The sequence below is a fragment of the Bufo bufo genome, chromosome 1, assembly GCF_905171765.1.
Source record: "Bufo bufo chromosome 1, aBufBuf1.1, whole genome shotgun sequence".
Taxonomy (NCBI): domain Eukaryota; kingdom Metazoa; phylum Chordata; class Amphibia; order Anura; family Bufonidae; genus Bufo; species Bufo bufo.
The window spans coordinates 754079501-754097340 of NC_053389.1; the positions used below are offsets into that span (position 1 = coordinate 754079501).

At 48.6% G+C, this 17840-nt stretch overlaps 1 protein-coding gene and 1 long non-coding RNA gene across 7 annotated transcripts in view; one reads left to right on the forward strand and one right to left on the reverse strand.

The window, feature by feature from the left end:
* The window catches only part of CNNM3 (cyclin and CBS domain divalent metal cation transport mediator 3), a 33557-nt gene that overhangs the window by 12496 nt on the left and 3221 nt on the right, over nt 1-17840 (forward strand). For 2 of the 6 annotated variants that reach the window (XM_040414503.1, XM_040414502.1), the window contains exons 4-8: nt 1194-1363; nt 1441-1537; nt 1629-1735; nt 2560-2701; nt 10623-10680. In XM_040414503.1, the coding sequence (XP_040270437.1) occupies nt 1194-1363; nt 1441-1537; nt 1629-1735; nt 2560-2701; nt 10623-10672 (566 nt within the window). In that variant the 3' untranslated portion in view covers nt 10673-10680. Of the gene's footprint in view, nt 1-1193; nt 1364-1440; nt 1538-1628; nt 1736-2559; nt 2702-10622; nt 10703-11151; nt 11516-17840 lie in introns of those variants that run through there. The other 4 variants (XM_040414506.1, XM_040414505.1, XM_040414504.1 and 1 more) reach the window with 3 other exon arrangements.
* LOC120986135 lies at nt 6-15904 on the reverse strand. The gene is made up of 3 exons (XR_005775645.1): nt 15894-15904; nt 12346-12350; nt 6-938 (listed from the first exon to the last, which is right to left on the reverse strand). It is a non-coding gene; the product is annotated as an uncharacterized LOC120986135 (long non-coding RNA).

A 17840-nucleotide genomic window follows, 5' to 3' on the forward strand; every position in this document is an offset into this window, starting at 1 on the left:
TTTCCGTTCCAGAGTCCTCGTCTGGTGCGTCACTGCTGGATTTCTACAGTCTGTCTCCTCTCGTTCCAGTTTCCCGGGGGATGTCACTCCCATCAGAATACAATGGTTTTCCTGAATGCTAAATTTCTTACCTATTATTGAAATGTCTTTAAATTACAGTCATACGTGAAGAAATCACCTAGACGAGTCGCTTTTTGAGAAGACCTTTAAGGTTCAGCTGTTTTCTTGGCTAGATCTAGTTGTGGGAAGGCTTGCTGACAATCTATATGGCCACCATTACAGCCTCAAGGCTCTTTCCAAGACTCCTGTATGGCAAACTCTTAGGCCCCTTTCACACGAGCTAGAATTCCGCACGGGCGCAATGCGTGATGCAAACGCATCGCACCCGCACTTGAATCCGGACGCATTCTTTTAAATGGGTCTCTGTACATGAGCGAGTGGTTTTCTCGCATCACTTTAGCGTTGCGTGAAAATCGCAGCATGTTCTATATTCAGCGCTTTTTCATGCAACGCTGGCCCCATTGAAGTGAATAGGGCTGCGTGAAAATCGCATCCGCAACAAGTGCGGATGCGATTTTCACGGATGGTTGCTAAAAGATGTTGTTTGTATACATTTTGTTTTTTATCAAAACGCAGTAAATCGCATTGCACCCGTGCAATAAAAAGAACAACTGAACACGATCGAAAACAAAACTGAATGGCTTTATTTGCGAAATTGCGCAGTTTTCACTGAACGCATCCGGACACGCTCATCTGCAAGGGGCCTTAGTTATGCAGCTTGGGAAGAGGGATGCATCTTCTCTTAATATTGCAGTGTTATCCTTAGGATAAAATGGGGCTGACTGACGGTACAATTGGCGGTGGTACGATGTGCTATGAAAAATTATTCCATTGCATGTCCTCTTCCATCCCTTCGAGGATAGGTCATCAATATGTACCTTTTGATCCACTGAACCACAGACCATCTTTTCTCATGTCATCTCGTACACACACGTGTGAAAGAGACCTACGTCTGTGAAACATGCTGCAAATCTGCAGCAAGTTCCCTGCCAAATTCGCATGTAGATCATGCAAATGTTTGTCGCAGATTACTTCCTGTGTGGATATTCTCAGCATTGCAAACTAACTGCGTTGTGATCAGCGAAAAAGGAAAAAAAATTTGAAAATCTGAGCGGAGTTGTTCTCTTTGATAGAAGTGGAGCTCTTCAGCACCTCCCGAGTGTCAGAAAAGGTCCTCCTGCACTTATTAAAGCTTCCAGGGGTCACTCAGGAGGTAAAGTTTGATGACAATGACCGCCTGGCCCCTGAGCACTACCTGTACCTGCGCAGCCAACCTGTGGACTACTTCATTCTCATTCTGCAGGTGAGTGTATTAGGGGAAACGTCTATGGCGGTCCGTTCCGTACTCCACTGATCTTACTTTGTATTTCATTTTTTCAGGGCCGAGTACAAGTGGAAATTGGAAAGGAAGGTCTGAGGTTTGAGAATGGGGCATTTACTTACTTTGGGGTGGCTGCACTGAGCCCCTGTCTACTAGGTGAGGGCATCATCTATGTGGTATTGCAGAGCTGAAGGACCACTTGAACTATAGATAGAGGATGTACCAGTGTTTTCATTTCTTTATTTAGGTCACCAGTCTCCTACCAGTGGTCAAGACCAAAATGAGTCTCCAGATTCCGGCTTCTACTGTCCAGACTATTCTGTGAGAGCCTTATCTGACCTTCAGATAATCAAGGTTAGGCACAAACCTCTTCTAAATCCCTCCATCTCTTCCAAAACACCTTCCCTGTTTTGGCCAAGGCCTACTGAGGGGGCAGAGCTTTGCTTCTACCTATTGCACACCGAGGAGTTTAGGAAGGTTTCTGCAGGAGCAAGCTGCCTCCCTACAAGAGATTACACATGTCTAGAAACCTTGCATTTGTTTTTCCACATTTCAGGTTGTTGCAGAACATGATCAAGATGGAAAAGAGGTCATGATTTTATTGTTGTTGTTTTTTTTACCATCGTGTTCCTTTTAAGGCACTTTCACATTTGCGTCATGGATCAGCAATAAACGCTTCCGTCATAATACAACCGTCTGCATCAGTTCTGAACGGATCAGGTTGTATTATCTCTAAAACCATTGTAAGTCAATGGGGGACGGATCCGTTTTCTTTTGTGTCAGACAAAACGGATCCGTCACTATTTGACTTACATTGTGAGTCATGACGGATCCATCTTGCTCCGCATCCCAGGACGCACTCAAAAGCGCTGCTTGCAGTTATTCTGTCCGCGATGGGAACGCAATGCAATGAAACGGAACGGAATGCATTCTGGTGCATTCCATTCCCTTCAATTCTGTCCCCATTGACAATGAATGGGGACAAAACGGAAGCGGTTTCCCCGCTATTGAGATCCCATGACGGATCTCAATAGCGGAAAGGGAAAGTGCAGATGTGAAAGTAGCCTAAGCTGTAAAAGTTGTTATTGTCAGGTTTTAGATTCATGTTGCTCTAAAAAGATGTGGTAAAGGTCTGAATTTTCTGGATTTCTAAATGTATTGGCCATGCTTGTACCCAGGTCTCCCGGCTGCAGTATTTGAACGCTCTCCGGACCTCGCACTCGCACACCAGTGCTCAGTCTCCAGACAGCATAGAACTGAAGATATTTCCAAGCAGCCAAACTCAGCTACTGAATGACAAGAATGTCACCTCGGGTACAGGTAAGGCAGATTACAAAACGAGTTAATGGATCTATGTTCAAAAATTGATACAGTGCCGAATTATCTGCATCCATCTAGCTGTGAAATTCTGTCTAGTCTGCAGTTTTTTGTTTTTTTTGGTGGGGTGAAGTGTTCTGTTAAGGAGGGAGGTATATAAAATCAGACTATCACAACGCGAGCCACAGTATAGGCTGACAGTAAAGCAATAGTCTATATGAAAGCTAAAGGACAAATCCAGCTCATCATCCTTGGACTCATCGCAGTGATGTCAGAAGGCCCCACGGAGCAGCTGTAAACCAAGCCAAATGACATGTCAGGCGGTTCGCCTGTGCAATTTGCAGGTAAAATTCATTACCTGCAAAATCCTGCACCCATTAGGGTCTGTTCATCAATGATTGCACAATTTCGCAGGTAAATTGCAGTTTTACCCACAAAACAGGCTGAACTGGATGGACGGATGCAGACCAATTCAACATGCTGTCTGGTGCAGTGTTCAGCTCCAACACAGGTGCTTCATTGGGCCTTAAAGGGGTTTTCCAGGAGTTTGATACTGATGACTAGGCTTGTGCAAATCATAGATCCGAAGTCGATTCGTTCATAAACTTTGTTTGAAATGCTTCCGTACAGCATTAAAATGTATTGGCTCTGTGGAGGAAATGTTTGTCTCGCCCAAAGTTGCGTGAGATTTCGGTAAATAACTTCGGTATTCCTATCTGCTTATGGGAATCCAAAGTCGTATTCAGTATGGGCTGGTACCTCGGTACCAAAGCCCACTTTGGAATCCTGTTTTCTAATGTTTTTAAGTAAGCAGATAACTTTGGTTAAGGGTACTTTCACACTTGCGGCAGGACGGATCAGACAGGCTGTTCACCATGTCGGATCCGTCCTTCCGCTATTTCGCCGTGCCGCTGCTCCGTCCCCATTGACTATAATGGGGGCGGAGCTCCGGCACAGCACGGCGAAAGGCCGCCGGACTAGAAGTCCTTCATGTCCGACTATTTAGTCCGGCGGCCTCTCACTTCGAACTGCCGTACTGCGCCGGAGCTCCGCCCCCGTCCCCATTATAGTCAATGGGGACGGAGCGGCGGCACAGCGAAATAGCGGAAGGACAGATCCGACAGGGTGAACAGCCTGTCTGATCCGTCCTGCCGCAAGTGGGAAAGTACCCTAAGACGAAGTTTTCCCTCATGGAGCCAATTATATTGGTGTACGGAAACAGCATTTCAAAGTTTTTGAATGATCTAGGATCCGAAGCTTGATTCACTCAGGCCTCATGATGACCTACCTCTGAACACCAGGAACCCCTGCCGATCAGCTGTTTAAGAAGGCACTTTGTGAGCGCCGCAGCCTTGTCACTGGCCTAGGAAAAGCTGTGAGAACACTTTCATCGGTCACGTGGCCTAGGAAAAGCTCAGCCCCCTCTTAAGTGAACGGGGCTGAGCTGCGATACCAAGCAGAACTGTTATACAATGTATGGCGTTGTGCTTGGTGAGCATGGAGAGGGCCGCGGTGCTCACAGGGACACCGGTGCCTTCTCAAACAGCAGATCGGCAGGGGTCCCTGGTGTCGGACCCCCACGATCAGATACTGGGGACCTATCCAGAGGATTGGTCATCGGTATTAAAATCTTGGAAAACCCTTTTAATCGTAGATTTCTCGCCCATTCCATTGGGGGACACAGACCATGGGTATAGCTTAAGCCACCACTAGGAGGAGACACTATGCAAATAATAAAAAACAGCTCCTCCTCCACTGGCTATACCCTCATGCTCCAACAGGAGGACCTCAGTTTTAGCTTAGTGTCGAATAAAGACGTGACACTCCTGCTCCTCCTAGTTGTCCCTATAGTTTTTTCTTCTCCTGTTTTTTTCTAAACAGAGGACGCAGGGTTGCATGGTGCGTCCCTGGTCTCTCAGCGGAGCGAGCGCCAGGGTCGAATGACCGTCCCCGGCTACCTCCCTTTCCCCCCAGAAGATAAGTGGAACCCGGCTCGACCTGCAGCTCCGGTGGCCTACCAGATCCGGGGTCACCTAGTCCTGCCCTCTATCCAGTGCACTGCCACTCCTTGTGCCAGATGACTGAAGAAGAGGTGACCCCATGCTGGTCCGGAACAGAGGGTGAAGACTGCAGGACTCAGATAAGTACAACGGCTCTCCTGCAGCTCCCCCTCCCCCCGTGCTCACACTGTGACACGGTTCTTCAGGGCTTACCTGTGGATCTGAGAGGGCCTGCTGGCTGAGAGGGAGGAGGGATTCCTTCTTGGGGCAGTGGCTATTCGCAGCGCCATGCTGCTGCGCCTTTTCCCGTTTTGTTCGGAGGGCTCGTTATACAAGGCAAGCTCTGTTGTAATGCTGTTGCCCCATGTCCAGGCTTTCAGTGTTCAAAGCCCCTTTCAGCCTCTAAAATATTTTCCAGCTGTATCCTGACGGCGGGCGCCATTTTCGGAGCCGGGGTCTGCCTTTTTTCATGTTTCTTTTTTCTGCCTTTTTTTTCACGCGACTGGGGCTCTTCCGCTTTGCCTCAGCGCTTCTCCACACTTGGCTGCTACTCCAGCTCCTCACAGGTCACAGTAGGACAGATAGTGTTCCGCAAAACTGTAGGAGACCCTGACTCCGGGATTGCCGCCGTCATGCCAAGTCCGGGGGCCCCCCAAAAATCTAAAGCGACACCTCAGGTCCCACTGGGATCCTGTAAGGTATGCTGCTTGCCACTATCGTTTACAGGCTCCTGTGACTCTTGCCCTGCCTCGGGACAGGATCATCCACCTCCTCCTCCCCCTCCATCAAACCAGCCCCTTCAGAGCCCTCCTGGGCCTCTGCCATAGCTAGGGCGGCCGCAGACCTGTCCCAAGTCTCGCGCGTGGCCATGGCCTTTATGGAACGCATGGCGGCCTCGGATCCACCGCCTGTGGTTAGCACCGCTCCACCTCCCGGTGCCCCCCACAGAGGACGCTCGACCGTTAAGAGGCAGCGTGCGCAGCAGCATCCCTCCTCGGATGACTCTGCTTCTCCCCCTCGCCTGGAGGCGTGTTCAGCCTCTCCCCTTTGCGGGGACTGCAGGTCTGAAGGGGAAAGGTCCGGCTCGGATGAGGAACCGGAACCCTCGCCTAAGCTCTCCACCATGGGGGCAGACTTGGTCACGGCGGTCCGTGACAGACATACAGGGGGAAGCTCCCTCTTCTAGTAGCCAGGAATTCCCCCTTTTCCACTCCAGAAGTGGTGACGCACCAGAGGCAGTCACATTCCCCATTCATGGCGAGTCGCCAAGGTCCTTTCTAAGGCTTGGGAGCGCCCGAATCACCGTTTTTTCTGCCACAAGGCGCATGGATACTCTGTATCCTTTCCCGGCAAATAATGCGCAGCAGTGGTCTTCTCTTCCTATGGTCGACCCGCCGGTGTCCAGATTGGCTAAGAATTCGGCAATACCAGTCCTGGACGGGTTCTCTCTACAGGACTCCGTTGATAGGCGTTTGGACTCTCTTTCCAAAGCCATCTTCACTCCGGCAGGCACTCGCCTCGGCCTGGGTAGCCAGGGTGCTTTCGGTGTGGTTGCAGCGCCATCATCAGGACCTCGCAGAGCAGGATACCTATGCAAACACCCAGAGCTTTGCCCTCCAGATGTCCCAAGCGACAACATTCCTCTGTGAGGACTCATTGGACTTCAGCACTCTCTTTGCGCGGATTTCGGCCCTCTCGGTCACGCAGCGCAGGGAGGTCTGGTTGAAGTTCTGGGACGCAGACGCTTCCTCCAAGCGCTCCCTCACTAACCTCCCCTTTTTGGGCTCCAGGCCCTTCAGTGCTATGCTGGAAGAGATTATCTCTGACGCTACGGGGGGCAAGAGCACACACCTGCCCCAATCTAGATCCAAGCGCGCCTTCAGAGCTCGCCCCTTTGGCTCTAGAAACCAGTCCTTTCGAGACAGCCCCCTCCTCCGGCGGCTCTCAGGACTCCCGCAAGAAGCCTTCCTTTAAACCTCAGCCTCCCTGGTGTCCGCGGGCACAATTCCAGGGGAGTTCTGCCCGCCCCGCGGCTCCCTAGCAGCTCTCCGCCTAAAAGGGCGCCCCCACCGCCTGCTGGGGGATGGGGGGGGCCGTCTGCTCTCCTTTCAGCAGGTCTGGAGAGCTCACGTTCGAGACGCCTGGACCCTGAAAATTGTAACTTCTGGTTACAAGATAGAATTTGCTTCCAGACCTCCGGAACGTTTCTTCCCTTCTCGGGTTCCGAGGGATCCGGCCCGAGCCTCGGCCCTTTTACAAGTGGCCTCTTCCCTTCTGGTCCGGGGAGTAGTTGCCCCAGTTCCTCTGGAGGAACAGGGTACAGGGTTCTACTCAAATCTCTTTGTGGTGCCAAAGAAGGAGGGATCTGTACGTCTGGTCCTAGACCTGAAGCTCTTAAACAAGTCCCATCGTGTGCGGAGGTTCCGGATGGAATCCCTCCGCTCAGTTATTGCTTCTCTTCTTCCAGGGGAGTTCCTCGCGTCAGTGGACATCCGGGACGCCTATCTGCATGTCCCTATCGCAGAATCTCACCACAGATTCCTGCGCTTCGCCATTGGCGGCAGTCATTATCTCTGGTGCCCTACCTGGACGGCATACTGATAAAGGCTCCCTCTCGTCCCCAGGCCGAAGACAGCGTCAGGTTCACTGTTCAGACTAGACTCTGCAGCAGTTCAGCTGGCTGATCAACTTCCCGAAGTCTTCTCTCCAACCTGCCCAGAGGGTGACCTTCCTGGGGATGATTCTGGTCACCACTGCAGCCCGGGTATTCCTTCCGGATTACAAGTTCTCTTGGATACGGGAGTCGGTGTCTCGCCTTCCGCATTCTCCGTGTATCTCCATCAGGGAGTGCATGCAGGTTCTGGGGCTTATGGAGGCCTCCTTCGAGGCTGTTCCCTTTGCCCATTTTCACACACTGCCTCTGCGACACGCGATCCTGTCCTTCTGGGACAGGACATCGAGGGGTCTGGACTCTCAGATCCGCCTCGGGTTCGCATGGGACTCCCGTGGTGGCTGTCCCCTCAGAATCTGGCTTCAGGGAGATCCTTCCTCCCAATCTCCTGGACAGTAGTCACCACCGATGCCAGTCTCCTGGGTTGGGGTGGCGTTTTCCGGGCTCGGACGGTTCAGAGGGTGTGGTCAGAGGTGGAAGCCCGCCTTCCGATCAACATACTGGAGCTCAGAGTAATTTTTCTCTCTTTGTCTCATTGGACCAGTCGGGCAATGCCACAGTGTGGTCTACATCAATCTTCAGGCGGAACCCGCAGCCGGACTGTGATGCCAGAGGTGAAAAGGATCCTCCAGTGGGCGGAAGCTCCTGTTCCGATATGGTCTGCAATGTACATCCCAGGGGTCGAAAACTGGACGGCAGACTTTCTCAGCCGCAACAGGGTGGATCCGGGAGAGTGGTCTCTGCATCAGGACGTATTCGAGGACGTCTGTCGCCGTTGGGGCCGCCCGGACGTGGACCTGATGGCGTCCAGGCTCATCAACAAGGTTCCCACGTTCCTGGCCTGAGCTCGGGATCCTGAGGCGTACGGGGGGGACGCTCTGGTGTCTCCGTGGCGAGACTTCGCGCTCCTCTGTCTTCCCACCACTGCCTCACTCCCAAAGGTTCTTCGCAGGGTCACGGCGGAAGGGATCCCGACCATATTCATCGCCCCCGATTGGCCTCGCCGCACCTGGTTCTCGGAAGGCACTTGGATGCTGGCAGACATTCCCTGGCCTCTTCCTCTCAGGGAGGACCTGCTGTCTCAAGGACCGCTCTTCCACCGGATGTTACAGCCGCTTCATTTAACGGCGTGGCTGTTGAGACCTCCATCTTGAAGTAGAGGGGCTTCTCAGACTCTGTCGTGAAGTCCATGATAAGAGCAAGGAGACCAGCTTCCTCCCGGATATACTATCGTACCTGGAAGGCCTTTCTTGCCTTTTTGCGAGAAGTTAGGCGTTTTTTCACTTCGTTTCTCCATTCCGGTGATCCTCTCTTCTCTCCAGTCTGGTCTTGAGATGGGAATGTCCCTGAGCTCTCTGAAGGGTCAGGTCTCTGGTCTGGCCATTTTCTTTCAGCGGTCTCTGCTCGGTCCGGTGAGGACCTTCCTACTGGGGGTGGCGCATTCGGTCCTTCCGTGTGTCCCTCCCCTGCCCCCCTGGGATCTGAACCTGGTTCTGTCTTCTCTGCAGGCAGCTCCTTTGAGCCCCTGAGGGACATTTCCCTGAGTCTTCTCACCGGGAAGGTGGTCTTTTGGTGGACATCACCTCTTTCTGGAGGGTATCGGAGCTGGGCGCCCTTTCCTCCAAGGGGCCCTTTTTGGTCTTCCATAAGGATAGGGTGGTACTGCGCCCAGTCCCTTCTTTTTTGCCCCGCTCCGGCGAACCCCAAGGAGCGCGCTCTCTATTCTCTGGATGTTGTCCGTGCTTTGTGGATGTACCTGTCGGTTACTGCCCCATTTCGCCGCTTGGACTCCCTTTTTGTGGTTCCCGAGGGGCCTGGTGAGGGTCTGGCGGCCTCCAAGGTCACTGTGGCTCGGTGGATTAGGTCGACTATTACCATGGCCTATCGGTCCTGGAGTAGGGTTTCCCCTAGCGGGGGTTACCAGGCACTCCACCAGGGCGGTGGGGGCCTCCTGGGCTAGGCGCAATCGAGCCTCTACATTACAACTTTGTAAGGCGGCCACCTGGTCGTCCTTACATACCTGTACCAAGTTCTACCAGCTGCACTCTCTGGCGTCGGCTGATGCTGCCCTAGGGCGCAAGGTATTGCAGGCTGTGGTTCCTGTTTAACCGTTGGATGTTTCCCTCTGGAGGTGTTGGTCTTCCCACCCCATGGACTGCTCTAGGACGTCCCATGGTCTGTGTCCCCCAATGGAATGGGCGAGAAAAGGAGATTTTTTGTGAAACTCACCTGTAAAATCTTTTTCTTGTCTTTTCCATTGGGGGACACAGCTCCCACCCATTCTTGTCTGTTACAGGAAGGGTTGGTTCTATTCTATTGGGACCTTATGGTTTACGGCCTGAGGGCGGTATTCCTCGGTTCTGTTTTCTTTATTAATATTTGGTTTTTGTCTCCTTCTCCTACTGCTTTTGTGCGCTCTGAGGTCCTCCTGTTGGAGCATGGGGGTATAGCCAGTGGAGGAGGAGCTGTTTTTTCTTATTTGCATAGTGTCTCCTCCTACTGGTGGCTTAAACTATACCCATGGTCTGTGTCCCCCAATGGAAAAGACGAGAAAAAGATTATTTTACAGGTGAGTTTCACAAAAAAATCTCCTTTTCTCAAAAATCCCCGTTTGACATCTTCCCACCCTGGACTGTAATAGAACATGGTGAGTTCTTGCCACAAACCACTGTACTGTTACAGCACCTTCTCTCGCTAGTGTTGGCAGCATTATACAGCTGCCGTAATGCCAGGATTAGAGATAGTTACGCAGTCAATAGCTAACGCAGCACCTAGGGAATGGTCTCTCTGACGGCCCATCAGCGCCTAGCCCTGCACTGCGACTGAGGCACGGCTTAATAGATTGCATGTTATGATGATAAAAAGAAAAATCACTGCCTCATGAAGGCCCAAAAAAGCTTGCACCCTAAAGGGGTTATTTGCTTTAGGTAATGAAAGTCATTATGAGAATTGGTGACTTTGAGGTCACTTCAGACGACCTTTTCTGACCTTTCACTGCAACCCGGTGAGGGTTCTTTTAACAGACTTTTCCTTTAGCTGCAGATTTCATTTTTGCAAGGCAAAGAGGCAAATCTGGAGCTCAACCATGGGAAGCATGTGGTCTTTCCCCTGATTTGTCTGGAAATATTCTGCAAGGTCTTTACCAGCCCAGCGACGCCACCAGTGTGTAATCTGTGGGCGTGCTCTGATTGACGTACACTTTTCCGTTGCCTACTCTTGTGGTTGTTGATCTCTGTAACCCTGTCTGTTCCAGCACTTCTTTTCAACACTGCAGTTATGGGCACAATTGAGAGTGTCAGCTAATAGCAGAGGTAACTCCATGTATAACTTATACACTGTGGGCCAGATTTATCATGACTCTGACAGCTCACTCCACTTTCACATATGGCTAAAGTCAGTTTTAGCCAAGTCAGATTTATGATCGGCCCTTTAAGACTGTAATAAATGTGGTTTGACGGTAGCAGTTTATCCATCAGTAAGCAGCTTTACGAAAAAGTCGCACGTCTTTACGAAAAAGTCGCATGTTCTATTAAAAAGTCTCATAAGATAAGCATGGTCCTCACTGGAGTGAAATTGCGACTTTTTTTGCGACTTTTTAAATAGTCCCAATAGTAAATCTGTCTAGAGATTCATTTACATAAGAAAACACGCCCACTTTCAGAAAACTGGCGAGCATAGTGCAGAGCAGAAAAAAGTCGCAAATTTGTGCGCAGTTTTAGCGATTGCGCAAACTTTCGACTTTTTCACTCCATTATTCTGACTTGAGCTAATGATAAATCTGGCCCTGTGTGCTTGTGCTGCTAATGATCAGTGCACCCATCATCCTCTGCTTGCTGCACATTGAATAAGTTAAGGGGAATCTATCATGGCGTCATTTTCCTTTTCATTCCTACTTCTACATTAGTTTACCCAATTAGTGGATCTGCATGACCAGTCTAACAGTCCTGTAACTGGAGTTACTGGTTTCTGTAGCCTACGGCTTGTTAGCTTATTCCACACTGGCAGCCTTTATTAAAGGGTCTCTCTGCCTGCAACTCGTCTGTTCAGGTTATGCGTCAGTGAAAGCAGAAATTAAGAGTGATGCTGTCGCAGCCAGGATAGCAGAGTAGCGGTCATCCCATGGAAATTAATTGGATCGCTGCGCGAGTCGCAAAAAAAAACCCAGCAGTGTTGGATTTTTTGAGACTTGCGCTGCGATCCCATTCATTACTATGGGATCACCACTACGCTGCTATCCTGGCCACGACACATCGTGCGACCTTTTTCGCTATGCAAATTATTAGGGGAGCAGACCGTGATATAAGACAAATAAAAAGCTGAACTTACCTTCTATGAGCACCTTCACACATGGCAGATTTTGTTGCAGAAAATGTCTGTGACTGAAAATCGGTTCCATTCATCATCATGGGGTTGTTTTGGCAGGAAGCACATAGATTTCTGCAGTCCCCATTCAGATTAATGTAACCGATTTTCAGTCTCAATAATATTCCGAAGACACCCTAAAGGTCCCGCCGTTCCAGTGCTGCAAGTCCGGTCCCTGTCGTTCTGGAAGTGATGACATCACGTCACCACTTCAAGGTAGAAGACCATTTCTGAATAATGTGATCACATGCAGGCCAACGGTGATCAGACCCCAAGCAGGCAAGTTCAGCTTTTTTTTCTTTGATTTTTATAACCCTGATAATTAAAAAATAATTAAATGGCTGACAACCCCTTTAAAATGATTTCTTGCCCTGGTTGGACAATTAAGTAATAAATTGAGAAATTTCTGCCTTTCAACACATTGAGCAGAATTTCTTCAGAAAACATGTTGTAATGAAGTAGACACAATCTGCATGATCTAATACGAAATGGAACCCCCCCCCCCCCCCCCCCAATATGATAGATTCCCTTTAAACTTTGCCGTTTGCTGTGTTTTATCCCACACCGATAAGCACGAGTGTAATGTGATTTCTTCTGTCGCGCCTTTCATTTACTTCTGCTCAAAGCATCTATGAAATTTAGAGAATAAATATTACTATGTAAGGGCTCGTGCACAAGAACATATTTTTTTTTTTTTCCCCGTTACAGGGTTTTTTTGCGGTCCCTTTCACTTCAATGGGAACAGAAATGACTCTGTGTGCATTCCGTGTCCGCGTGGCCATTCCGCCCCCAAAAAAATGTAAATGTCGTATTATTGTCCTCATTATGGACAAGAATAAGACAGTTCTATTAGGGGCCGGCCCTTCCATTCTGCAAAATGCAGAACGCACACGGCCAGCATCTGTTTTGTGGATCCGCAATTTGCTGACCCCAAAACATCCAACAGTCGTGTGCATGAGACCGAGGCGCTACAGAAGGCAAGCTGTCACAGATCCATGCTCAGTGTTAAATGGGTAGAGCTAGCTTTCTGATACCATGCACACTACATACGCTAATGCTTATGGTCGCTTGGAATTAGAGAACACTGCTGCAGGCTTTATGTAGCAAAGGGCCTGTGCAAAATGAAAAGTGAAGCGCCATCTAGTGTCCCAGTTAGGGATTTAAAATCTAACAAAAACATTTTTTTGGAGAGCCTGTTCCTATTCCAGCATCTCACACCAGGAGGGCCAGAGCAGATAGCCAGTTGGATTCTGTGGGGAGGGGGAGGCTCAAAATGCTTCATTCCAGCAGTCTCCTGCAATCCTGAGGGACCCAGCTCATCCAAAAGGGTTGTTCCCTTTAAGAAGGATCTGTCACCTCTCCTGACATGTGTGTTTGGCTACATGCATACGACCTTATGTATTTTTCGGTCCGCAAAAAAAAAAATATGGATGCCATCCGAGTTTTTTTTTTGCGGATCCATCGTAACAATGCCTAAAACGGACAAGAAGAGGACATGTTCTATTTTCTTTGTGGGGCTACGGAACACACATTTTTTGCGGACCCATTGAAATGAGTCCGCATCCTATCCGCAAAAAAAAACCAGAATGGACACGGAAACAAACAACTTTCGTGTGAATGTAGCCTTTTAGTAAGTACTTATATTCCTCATGTAATGACAATTCTGGACCATCTATTCTCATCACTCCATGTTGTGTAATTCCTTCATTATTCACGCTGGAATTTATGAATGAGTCACTAGCAGTTTGCAATAAAGGTCCAGCTGGGTGTTACCAGTTGGCGGGGTGTCCTTGCACAGACTGACACTATCCAATCAGTGCTGCCACTGTCAGACTGTGCAGGGACTAGGGTTGTCACGATACCAAAATTTTGATTCGATTTTGATACCATGAAAAAGCATTGCGATACTTGATACCACGCAGAAAAAAAAAAATGCCAAAAAAGCTGCATGCATTCCGCATTTTATGGAACATTTGGCCCATAATAGTACAGTCCTATCCTATTTTTCGGAGGGACAAGGTGACAAATTTAGAATTATTTTTTTTTCCCCCGATAAGGCGTTCACCGCATAGGAGATATTTTTTTATATTTTAATAGTTTGGACTTTTTTTGGGCGTGGCGATACCTAATATGTTTATTTTTTTATTCTTTGCTCAATTTTACATATAAAATATATAAAGTTTAAAAAACTTTTAATATTTTGGTGTTTTGTTATTAACCGCCTCCGGGCCGCCTAACGAAGGATCGCGTTCCGGGGGCGGCTCACTCAGGCAGAGTCACGCATATACGCGTCATCTCGCGAGACGCGAGATTTCCTGTGAACGCGCGCACATAGGCGTGCGCGTTCACAGGAACTGCAGGTAAGCGAGTGGATCTACAGCCTGCCAGCGGCGATCGTTCGCTGGCAGGCTGTAGATGCGATTTTATTTTTTATTTTTTTTAACCCCTAACAGGTATATTAGACGCTGTTTTGATAACCGCGTCTAATATACCTGGTCCTCTGGTGGTCCCTTTTGCTTGGATCGACCACTAGAGGACACAGGCAGCTCTGTAATAAGTAGAACCAAACTACACTACAACCCCCCCCCCCCCCCGTCACTTAATAACCCCTGATCACCCCATATAGACTCCCTGATCACCCCCCTGTCATTGATCACCCCCCTGTAAGGCTCCATTGAGACGTCCGTATGTGTTTTACGGATCCATGGATCGGATCCGCAAAACACATACGGACGTCTGAATGGAGCCTTACAGGGGGGGTGATCACCCCATATAGACTCCCTGATCACCCCCCCCCCCCCCCTGTAAGGCTCCATTCAGACATTTTTTGGGCACAAGTTAGTGGAAATTGATTTTTTTGTTTTTTCTTACAAAGTCTCACATTCCACTAACTTGTGACAAAAAATAAAATCTCACATGAACTCACCATACCCCTCACGGAATCCAAATGCGTAAAAATTTTTAGACATTTATATTCCAGACTTCTTCTCACGCTTTAGGGCCCCTAAAATGCCAGAGCAGTATAAATACCCCACATGTGACACCATTTCGGAAAGAAGACACCCCAAGGTATTCGCTGAGGGGCATATTGAGTCCATGAAAGATTGAACTTTTTGTCCCAAGTTAGCGGAAAGGGAGACTTTGTGAGAAAAAAAAAATCAATTTCCGCTAACTTGTGCCAAAAAATAATAATCTTCTATGAACTCGCCATGCCCCTCATTGTATACCTTGGGGTGTCTTCTTTCCAAAATGGGGTCACATGTGGGGTATTTATACTGCCCTGGCATTTTAGGGGCCCTAAAGCGTGAGAAGAAGTCTGGGATCCAAATGTCTAAAAGTGCCCTAAAAAGGAATTTGGGCCCCTTTGCGCATCTAGGCTGCAAAAAAGTGTCACACATGTGGTATCGCCGTACTCAGGAGAAGGTGGGGAATGTGTTTTGGGGTGTCATTTTACACATGCCCATGCTGGGTGAGATAAATATCTCGGTCAAATGCCAACTTTGTATAAAAAAAAAAAAAAAATGGGAAAAGTTGTCTTTTAGAGAGATATTTCTCTCACCCAGCATGGGTATATGTAAAAGGACACCCCAAAACACATTGCCCTACTTCTTCAGAGTACGGCAATACCACATGTGTGACACTTTTTTGCAGCCTAGGTGGGCAAAGGGGCCCACATTCCAAAGAGCACCTTTCGGATTTCACTGGTCATTTTTTTTTTTTTACACATTTTGATTTCAAACTACTTCTCACGCATTAGGGCCCCTAAAATGCCAGGGCAGTATAACTACCCCACAAGTGACCCCATTTTGGAAAGAAGACACCCCAAGGTATTTCGTGATGGGCATAGTGAGTTCATGGAAGTTTTTATTTTTTGTCACAAGTTAGTGGAATATGAGACTTTGTAAGGAAAAAAATGAAAAAATAAATCATCATTTTCCGCTAACTTGTGACAAAAAATAAAAAGTTCTATGAACTCACTATGCCCATCAGCGAATACCTTAGGGTGTCTACTTTCCGAAATGGGGTCATTTGTGGGGTTTTTCTACTGTCTGGGCATTGTAGAACCTCAGGAAACATGACAGGTGCTCAGAAAGTCAGAGCTGCTTCAAAATACGGAAATTCACATTTTTGTACCATAGTTTGTAAACGCTATAACTTTTACCCAAACCATTTTTTATTTTTTTTTACCTAAACATTTTTTTATTATCAAAGACATGTAGAACAATAAATTTAGAGAAAAATTTATATAGAAATGTAGTTTAAAAAAAATAAAATTACAACTGAAAGTGAAAAATGTCATTTTTTTGCAAACATTTCGGTAAATTTCGATTAATAACAAAAAAAGTAAAAATGTCAGCAGCAATGAAATACCACCAAATGAAAGCTCTATTAGTGAGAAGAAAAGGAGGTAAATTCATTTGGGTGGTAAGTTGCATGACCGAGCAATAAACGGTGAACGTAGTGTAGGTCAGAAGTGTAAAAAGTGGTCTGGTCATTAAGGGGGTTTAAGCTAGGGGGGCTGAGGTGGTTAAATACATTTTTTTTTTTTTAAACTATTAGCACTCTAAGGGGGCTAGAACCCTTATCCTATTCACCCAAATAGAGCTCTATCAGGGTGAATAGGATTTTACACTCCGCCTGCTGCCCTGGGCTTTGTGCACACAGCAGCAGGGAGCCGACCATGGCAGCCAGGGCTTCAGTAGCATCCTGGATGCCATGGCTCAGATCGGAAGCAGCCAAAGTGATACATGATGGAGTTAATGTGATGCACACGTCCAACCGTTCCTACTGATAAAACCCCCATGTGCCTCATAATAACCCTATCAAGTATCCATATCCTTGTAGAATGGGCAACATGGGGTTAATGCATGAGCTACATGAACAGTCGCTTGCTATTGGCACAGTCTTATGAATTTTGACTTCAAATCCATGTGCCTCATATTAAAGGGTTTCTGTCACCAGAATTAACCCTATTAAACTACCTGACATTATCGATGTGCTAATGTCAGATGAACCCAACTAGCCTATTCCTACTTTTATCTATTCCCCCGTTACTCCAGAAATATAACTTGTATAATATGCTAATTAGCCTCTAGGAGCAGGGGGGAGGGGGCGTTGCCCCTGCTCCTAGAGGCTCCGTTCTCCCACCTCTGGTCACGCCCTGCTACACTAGATTGACAGGGCCAGGCAGCGTTGGTCTCCTACTGCCGGCCCCGTCTGCTGTGTAAATCTCGCGTCGTTCAGTATTCGGCGCAGTGAGTGAAGGGCGCTCGCTGGCTGCCTCACTGTGCCTGCGCCGAATACTGAACGGCGCAATATTTTTCCGAGCGCACAGGGCCGGCAGTTGGAGGTGAATTCTGCCTGGCCCTGTCAATCTAGTGTAGCAGGGCCTGGCCAGAGGTGGGAGAACGGAGCCTCTAGGAGCGGGGGCAACGCGGAACGGAACAACAGATGCGGACAGTACACAGTGTGCTGTCCGCATCTTTTGCGGCCCCAGTGAAATGAATAGGTCCGCACAATTGCGGAACGGATGCAGGCTCATTCATATGGTCGTGTGAGTGAGCCCTTAACGTGAGGCACATGGGGTCCAGTCCAAAAGCGTGTGCCCAGCCTGACATTAAAAATAAGTGACCCCCATCATGTTTAAAACATGGCAGTGGCAAGATTGGGGTTAATGAGTCACATTAACCCCAATCTTACTGGCTGCCTGTTACATATGGTTTTTTTGCCTGCCTTTAATTTGAGGCAGGCTAATCACTCTGCTATGCTGGCTATTCAGTGTACTAATGCACACTGAGGCCTCATGCACACGACCGTGCCGTTTTTTGCGGTCCGCGGATCAGCAAAAAAACGGAAGCCGTCCGTTTGCCTTCCGCAATTTGCGCAACGGAACGGACGGCCCATTGTAGAAATGCCTATTCTTGTCCACAAAACGGTCAAGAATAGGACATGTTCTATTTTATTTGCGGGGCAACGGATGCGGACAGCACACGGAGTGCTGTCCACATCTGTTGCGTCCCCATTGAAGTGAATGGGTCCGCACCCGAGCCGCAGTTTTTACGGTCGTGTGCGCACAGGTCACTCAGGAGGAGGCTGCTGCCTCCACTGT